We start from the raw sequence: 8,759 nt of genomic DNA, 5'->3' as shown, positions 1-8,759 counted from the left end.
CTAGTGGCCTTGTCTGACCCCCAGCTGCAGGGAAGTCAGGTGCTGGGCCAGGATGTCTGCTGTCATCACTCTTCTTTCCACAGGCTGGGGCCTGCGTCTCTGCTGGCCTTCCCCAGCTGCCCAGGATCGCGGTCTCTGCTGTCGGGTTCCTAGAACCTACTGACAGAAGAGAACTGCTGAGTGTAGGGGAAGGAATAGGGGCTTGCAGGGGCAGGGAGGGACACCCCGGTGGATCCCACCTGCCACTCAGCCCTCCTGCTGGAGCGCAGACTTTCCAGGCAGCTCCCCAAGCAGCCCTCTGCTCACCTCTCCCTCACTCTGTCTGGTTTCTGCGATGCTCAGACTAGGCTGTCCATGCCTTTGGGCTCCACACAGTACTGACCTTCTCATGACATGGCAGGAATGACTAGCAGTCCATAGAATGCTTGCTGTCCCTGCCACTGTGCCCTGACCACCCAGTGGCTACTGGCCCCCGTGCCCGCCCCTTGCAGTTAGGGACAGCCCCGTGCCTGGGTCCTCGCCAGTGGCGTGTACGGGACCTGGCCCACCCACACTCTCAGGCACGACTCCTCCATGATCTCTTCCCTTTTCAGGTGGACAGCAGTGAGTTCCCCAGGGCCAGCTCTAAAGCCAGATGCTGAAGACGGTAAAAGTTCCGTCAGCCAGGGTGGAAGTCTGCATGGAAGAGTCTGCCTGCCGACCTGCTGACCCACCCAGTGCTGGGACATGAGCAAACACTAAACTTCTGTTGTCTGCAAACCCCTTCCACCTTTGGCTCTCTTGGAAACAGCAGGTAGGCTGCCCCACCAAAAGGGAGCACAGATGACAGTCATTTCAGGTCTGACAGAGGCTCCCTCTGCTCATATACAGTCCTGCTCAGGGGACATGGCTAAGGAAAGCGGTCACTTCCCATATAAGGAGAATCTGTTTCTCTCTGGAGAGACTGGGGAGAACAATGGGATTGGGTAGAGTTGCTTTTTCAAACTAGAGAGGAGAAATAGTCCCTCATCCTTTGCCAGAGGTGGAGGGGAGGGGCAGGGCATTTGGGGAAAGGAGAAATGCAGTGATCCACTGTGTGCCCCAAACAGGTCACCAGCTGATTACCTGCCAAGCACTGGGAAGCCTTCCCTGGAAGCACCCTAACTCTCAGGCTTTAGGGTACAGGGTGTGGGAGGCAGGATGGGAGGAGAAATAGACCATGAGCAGTAGGTAAGCTCTGTCAACCATTCTATGAGCTCTGGGTAAGAAATGTGTGCATGGAAAATTCCTGCATTTAAAATACCTTCTATAGAGCTAAACGATCATTCTGCCTTAATTTTTTTTAGTATTAATTTCATTTCAAAAGATTCCTACCTGTTGTGACTGAACTAAGGAGAACAAAACTTTTGGTCTGGTGTGGATGTAATAAATAAGTAACAAAACTTTTGGTTTGGTATGAATGTGATAAGTAGTAAATAGTAGAAAATGGCAGAAGAGAAAAAGAGCTGAGGAAATCTTGGAGGGCAGATCCCCTCTGGCCAGGTTTTCCCTCACCTTGTACAGCCACAGTCCCCAAAAGTGGGGTCCAGGGTCCCAGAGTCTGCTCCTTTTCTGCGTTTCCTCATGCCAGGCTCCCCTGCTGAAGGGCTCCGTGTCTGTGCAGCACACCTGAGTCCAGAGGCACCCCACCATTTCTGCTGCATAGAATCAATCCTCTGCCTCCTCTTTTTCATTCCTTCTTTGGCTACTGCCTGCTCTGCCCTTGGGAGCCCCTCTAAGAGGGAGGGCTCTGTCAGATTCTGAAATCAATGCCTGCTCACTCGTGGGTGTTGTCAAATTGTGACAGCCCTGCTCTCCCCACATCTCTGCTCACCAGACCCTTCTTTTCTTCCCTTCTGTTTTCCTGGTTGAGCTTCGAGGAATGAAACTGCCTTTCAAAAACAGTCTGACTTAGGGTGGTAGTCTCTTTATCAGGCAAATATATATTTTCTGCACAGATAGGGTTTTCAGGACTGCAAAGAAAAAAGTAGAAAAAAAATGATCTCAACTCTGTGCAGAGTTGTACCATTCAATAATTGTCTGAAAATTAATACAGCAAACTCAATACTCACTTTATGAAAAGGAAAGACTGAGTAGACTCACTTGGTGGCTGTCCATCCATCAGTTTGTCCCACCCACACCCATGATGGCACAACCTTAGGTAGAGTGTGAACCACGTAACCCTTCTCCGGCTGTGGTTATGGCACCTGGTCCAGGCCTCAGTCCCTAGAGCTGTAATTGGGACAGAGGGACTTCTAGGCAGCCTGAGAGCATCCAAACCAAAATGTCAGGCAGGACTGGGGTATCCATTTTCCAGCACATGCATAAGAGGGAGAGAAGGCCGGTGTGCAGAGAAGGAGAAAGGAAGCAGGCTCGCAGAGAGCGGCTATGATGAAAGCTGCATGGTCCTAGAGAGAAAAGGACTGGCCTCTTCTTGGTCCCTCAAGTGGCCTGGCTGTGCTCCTGACTGCTGTGGTCTGAATGTTTGTGTCCTTCCACATGCATCTGTGGTGGGAAAAGGCAGGTGGGGATGCAGGGCTCCCGCGCCATGTGATAATTCCCTCTCCTGCCTGGATTGGCATGGCCAGCAATAAACAGAAGTTGCAAAGGCATGAAACAACCTAGCAGGTAGGGAGTTGTAAACGTGCTGACTTAACCCAGAGATTTTTGTGGTTTATTTATATTTCTTTTGTTTAGGGGAAGGGGATTTTTACTTATTTAATTTTTTTTTTAGAAGTCAGAAAGTGTGGCAGGGTCCGGAAAGCATGTTAAGTGCCATGTTAAGGAGTTTGGACTTTATTGTAAGGGTTATAGGGAGCTACTGAGGGTTTTCATTTGGGGAGGGTTGATCACTTCAAAAAGATTCCTCAGACTGCTAGCTGCAGAATCCACTGCAGGAGACTAAACTGAAGGGAGGAACATCATTTAAGAAGCTGTGACCACAAAGGCTGAGGAGCTAGAGAAGAGATGAGGAAATAAAGCCAGTGTCTTGCTGGGGGATAGGGAGATTTATAATTATTAATGCTTAAATAAAAATGTTTGTTAAAATTGATAAAGAAGCCATGGAACCAGAAATACAACATAAAACTTCCAAATACTAGGGGAAACAGAAACAAAGTAGCATTGTTTAATTCCAGCAAAACTCAGGATGGAGGATAAAACAGAAACATCACGAGAAGCATGACAGGACTTCCATTTTTGTGTAGGATTTAGACCTTTGCACAGGCCACCACTCCTGCTCCAACAACTAGAAAACAGCAGAAAACTCACCAAACAGAGTCATAATTTTAAAGTCACTGAGTAACTATGGAAACAATTCCAGAGAAGACAGGACTCTTCGGGAATGAGTTGGCATCTCTGGCTATTTTCCATTTACAACGTCAGGTACCAGGGCAGAGGCTGATTCCTCCATGCTCCCAGCATATCTTTGGTGGATTTTTCCTCCTGGGTCTGGTTGCTGTCCTGGCAGGTGGGTAGTTAATTTTGTTCTGAACACCTCCCTCCCCCTGGTGGGCAATTCAAGCCCTGCATTGGGATAGGTTCCCCAGTGGGGTCAGAGACCCTCCAGGCCCTGAGTACAGACAGCCTTCCCCTATTTGAAACCTATTTGAAAAAGAATCAGATAAAATGCTAGAATTATCACAATAAAACAACTGAAAATAAGAGCTCAAGGGGTGGGTTTAACAATAGATTATTAAACACAACTGGAGATAATTAGTAAATTATCTAGAATCAAAAATGGTGAGACACAAAGAATGGAAAATATACAGGTAAGGGTAAGAGACAATGAGGATACAGTGAGAAAATCTAGAATATGTTTAACTGGAGTACCAGAAAGAGAAGAGACAGAATATGGCAGAGGTAACAATCCAAGAGAAAATGACTGAGCACTGCCGAGAACTGATTAAAGATACCACTCCACTTTACAGATCCAGGAAGACCCAAATTCCTGGTAGGATAAATCCAAAGAAATCTGCATCTAGAAACATCATATAAAACTGCAGAAAATCAAAGACAACAAGAAAATCTTAAAAGCATCCAGAAAAAATGACAATTATCTTCAAAGGAACAACAGTAAGACTGCAGCTGACTTCTCAATGGAAAAGAATAAAAGACAGTGGGATGTATAGTGGTACCTCGGTTTTCTAATGTAATCCATTCCGAAAGACCGTTCGAGTTCTGAAACATTCGAAAACTGAGATGCAGTTTCCCCATACAAAGTAATGCAAAATGAATTAATCCGTTCCAGACCTTTAAAATTAACCCCTAAAACTGTAAATTTAGCATGAATTTTACTATCTAATGATACCATAGATCCATAAAACTTACGGCATTCGTAAACCTAAATGTTCGTCAATGGAGACGTTCAAAAACCAAGGTACCACTGTATGTTGAAAGAAAATAACTATCAACCTAACATTCTTAATCCTGTGAAAACATCCTTAGGAATGAAGTAAAATCTGGAAAAAGACTATGTATTGTGTGATTCAAACTACATGACATTCTGTAAAAGGCAAAACTATGGAGACAGGAAAACCATCGGTTAGTTCATCTTTACCTGCATTTACTCGGAGGTTTCCGCCTCACAGCTCTCGCAGAAGCATTATGCCGCTCTTTTGGAATCATACTGTGTGCAGTGAACGTGAACTGGGGCAGTGTGGCATCCACCCCAGCCTTCTCTAGTTCTTTAAATTGTTTTGAAGTATATTGTTTTCCTACAGGAAGATTTTTTAAAAATCTAAATTAACACTCTCTTAAAAGTCAACTCCAGTCACTCTTGGGGTAGGAAATCATTTAACAGTTAGACGTCTCTAAAAATAAAGCCCAGTGAGCACAAAGTACCTGTCTTATATTGAAAAATAGCTCTCTTCTCTTCATCTATCTCTTGCTGTCTTCTAAACAGAGGATCACAAAATGGTGGGACTGTAACCTACAAGAAAAAGGACTCTCTGAGGACCCAACTGCGGTGTGTGTTATGCTTATTGAATCTGTCTGAAGCATTCAAGTATGGTCTTACTGGACATCAAAGCAGCCAAGAATAAGGACCCATGAATAATGCCAACCCACAGAGCAGGGGAAGGATAAATGTCACCCACTTCCCATTAGGAAATTTCACTGAGCCTTAAGTGGCTGAATGGAGAGAAGGCCACCCAAATAGAAGAGACTTGCTTCTGTTCCGAGTTCTGTGTCATTGCATCAGCCAAGAAATATTTGCTGATGCCACCGTGTACCACATGCCAGCAAGGTCTTCAGGGATCTCGACAGACAAGTCATACACAATGACAATAATTATGAGAGGCATCAGCTCAGGATGCTTTAGAAGCACAAAGCAGCATTCTGAAGCAGCCTGGGGACAGTGCCCTCCTGGGAGAGCTGGCCTCCAGTCTAAGGGCCGGAGAACAGGAGGGCAGGTGAACCTCAGTGCCAGTGAGTGTCAGGGGCCAGCCGGGGCACAGAGGTTGTAGAGAAAGGTTGTTTTCCTTCTCCCCTCCTGGCTATAGGCTCTAGACAGAGGAACCGTTTTTCCCGTCTTTTCTTTCCACACACTTCACCTTGACCCACTGCTGTTTTCAAGGTAAACAGTTACTGAGTAAGCGAGGCAGCACAGTGACGGCTCAACACTACTCAGTCAGTCTCCCAGAGCCAAAAGAACCTTCTTATCTTCATAACAATTATCTTCATCTTGGTTTCTCTGGGCAAAGCAAAACAAACCGCTCCTCTCTTCAGAGCCACACATGTATCTTTTTTATTGAATAGTAATATCAGGTGGCTACTTCTGCTACACAGGAGTTAAACACGAAAACCTATATCTCAAAGTTTCAACTTGTATTGGTAAAAATTGGTTAAAAGGTGACGACTCATTACAAACTCAACTATTGGCAGCATTTCCTGCCATCCCTCCTTCCACCTCCAGTAGAAAGGAGCTCTGCTTCCTGAGCCAGTGCTGCCTGTGCTGGCTCTGTGACACACTCGTCACACCCCACTGCACTTGCTGTCTTCCTCTCCCTCCTGGGCTTTTAGTTTGCTGAATGTAGTGAATGAATGAATGAATAAATGAATGAATGGATTATCACACACGCATGCCTTGTTCACAGTATAAATTCCCCAGTGGTTGGAATTATTGTGGGTTCCCCTTCTGAAACTCAGAGAAAATGCTTTTGTGGATTTTTTTTTTTTTAATGAATACAGAGTAACTACAACTCTTCTAAAATGAGTAGGTTTTCCCCAACCCCAGAGCTTCTAAGAATAAACAAACAAAAGTAAGAAACTTCCTTACCTTTCCGTAATGTGGGTCCTTTTTTGTCATATTAAAAGGATTGTATACTTCAGGATCATAAAAGTCTCCAAATATAATTTCCTTTAAAAAAAAAAAAGAAAAACAGTACACCTAAGAGCAAATCACTACATACAAAAGTTTTGCAAGATTCAAAAAAACCCAAGTATTTTATTCCATTTTTTTACATAAAATCAGAGATTCAAAGAGCTAGAAAAAACCTCCGAAGATAGATTGCAGTGAGTCCACCACCTCTGGGAGAAGTAATCACCCAGTTTTCATGCAAAGTCATCAACCAGCCTTAGTTTGAGAATGTCCTGCTCCATCAGGCAGGTACAGTCTTGATCATTCTAACCACAAGGACATTTGTCCTTAAACAGACTTGAAATCTGCCTTGTCACTGCTGGGTGCAGATATTAGTTCTCTCCCCTGAAGCAATAAAAAATATCTCTACCCACCATCCACATGTCAGCCTTTTAAATATGTAAAGGCTTCATTGTTCCTTGTGTCATCAATTCCTTGGGCTAAATATTCCATATTTCTTTCCACTTTTCTTCTAGGAAGTGTTGTCAAGCCTCCACCCTCTTCTAAACGTTCTGCAACTGATGATGTCCCCTCCACAGTGTGAATCAGGAGTGACGCAGTAACAACAGGGTGGAGAGGACAGACGTGGGTGCCTCCAATCTAAGTACAGTCTAAGAACTCACATGCTTTCTTGGAAGCCAGTTCACACTGAATTATTGTCATTCAAAACCAGTCAGACGTCAACACACGGCTTTTCTAAGGTATGGCTTCCCCGTCCTATACTTGCGTGGGCACAGCTGTAAGACTTTGCACTTTGGGTTCAAAGAGACCTGGATGCTTTCGCTCTTCCTCTTGGGTTTTCAGGAAATATTTAAAGTACGTGTCCAGAAATTTTTGCCCATGTACTATATACTTAAATGCTCTAACATTCCAGTTAAACTACTCTAGATCTCTAGTAAATACCTGGAAATTTCAAAAGAGGTTCTGGACTTCAAAGTTAAAACAGAAAAATCTTCAAAAGAAGAAGCCAATATTTCCTTGTTATTTTGTAAAACCAAACTGAAGAACAGAGTATAGAAACTATTGGTCCCTCCACCTAATAGTTGGTTAACTCAACAGTCATGGAATCCCCTTCTCCCTTGCCCACTTCTTACTGTAGCAATTGGAAAGCCACACACTCTCTTTCCTGGCCCTGCTTCCAGCTAGGATTTGTGATGTGACCCAGTTACTGCCAGTGAGACTTAAGGGGAAATCTGCTAGGAGCTTCTGGGGACTCATTTTGCTTCCTGATCAGAGGATGAGGTGTAAGAAAAAGGTCCCCTGGCACCATACCTTATCCCCTCTTCCTGCCTTGAACACAGACCTACACCTAGGGCTGTAAGCAACCAAATGTGTTTACAAATGTGAGGGTGATGGGGACCCTGAAAATATGAAGGATAGCAGAGGAGAACAATACAAAAAAAACTGAATGATTAATAACATTGTTATGCTATGAGAACTCACCATGAGACCACCTACCCCTCAATTTCTTGTTAAGTAAACAATAAAGGTCCTTCAGGTTTAAGACACTTTTTCTATTAACATTTACCTCAAAGCATTCCTGATAAATCTAGTTTCAAGTCTATCCCTTCCACCCAAAACTCCAGGTTTAAAAACATAGTAGACTGTACTACAATTCCATGAATTCATCTTAAATAAAAAATAAACTTGGGACTATTTGCATAATCAGTGAAAATGTTCACCTAACTCTTCAAAAAAGTATATTTGAAAAAAAACAACACTAAGTACCGTTTTATTTGTGTGCTTTAAAAAATATTCAAAATTCTCCTGTTTTGTTTTTTCCAACCCTCTATATGAAATTACTTTTTTCATAATTCTCTCCTGAAGAGGGTCTGCAACATTTTCAATCCATTTTTTATGTAACATCTCTTTTCTTCTTTCCTTAAAAATGTCCAGATGCTGAAAATACGTATCCAATTTCTAAGGAAGTGATACAAACAGGGAAAACAAATCATTAAGAAATTTTCCACTTACTGTCATTTGAATAAGGGGGGAAGCTCTCAGCTCTTTCAGGTTACAAAGTCCTAGCATAAAGTAATTGAAGAAGAGAATAAAGTTCAGAAAGAACCGGAGAATATAGAGCAGGAAGAATCCATGAAAAGTTCTAAACCACAGTTGTGCCTTCAGATTAAACCATATCCAAACCATACTAACTCATGAAACTCCTGCTTCTTTTCAAGGATTTCAAAGCATTCCCTTGTCACCCATTCCATGTCCCTAGCCTGCCTCATCAGTAAAGGCTATGACAATATTGGTAGAGTGGAAAGAGGATTAGACTTGCTCCCACATCTCTCTCTCTCTGAATCTATACAAGGAGAGTAATCCCACCTACCTCTTTAACACTCAAATGAGAATATATGTGAGTTTATATAAATCACAATAC

The 8,759-nt window shown here is 43.5% G+C and overlaps 1 protein-coding gene across 1 annotated transcript; it reads right to left on the bottom strand.

The window, feature by feature from the left end:
* Positions 1–8,516, bottom strand: FAM228A (family with sequence similarity 228 member A). Its single transcript, XM_074333907.1, has 6 exons — positions 8,351–8,516; positions 6,296–6,376; positions 4,861–4,948; positions 4,577–4,733; positions 1,853–1,991; positions 1–156 (listed from the first exon to the last, which is right to left on the bottom strand). Exons 1-6 carry the CDS (start codon positions 8,405–8,407, stop codon positions 1–3), a joined length of 678 nt encoding a protein of 225 aa, XP_074190008.1. The 5' UTR covers positions 8,408–8,516.
* Between the last annotated feature and the right edge of the window lie 243 nt (positions 8,517–8,759).

Source organism: Rhinolophus sinicus, linkage group LG05, assembly GCF_036562045.2.
Source record: "Rhinolophus sinicus isolate RSC01 linkage group LG05, ASM3656204v1, whole genome shotgun sequence".
Taxonomy (NCBI): domain Eukaryota; kingdom Metazoa; phylum Chordata; class Mammalia; order Chiroptera; family Rhinolophidae; genus Rhinolophus; species Rhinolophus sinicus.
This window is presented reverse-complemented; position numbering and strand designations above follow the sequence as displayed.

Bases quoted from the DNA above. Each gene is read 5' to 3' on its own strand.
- FAM228A (XM_074333907.1), bottom strand. From the start codon at position 8,407: ATGCTAGGACTTTGTAACCTGAAAGAGCTGAGAGCTTCCCCCCTTATT. The intron at 4,949-6,295 runs GTAAGGAAGTTT...TTTTTCTTGTAG, and splicing joins AGGACCCACATTACGGAAAG to GTTACAGTCCCACCATTTTG. The intron at 1,992-4,576 runs GTAAAGATGAAC...TTTTCTTTGCAG, and splicing joins AAACCTCCGAGTAAATGCAG to TCCTGAAAACCCTATCTGTG.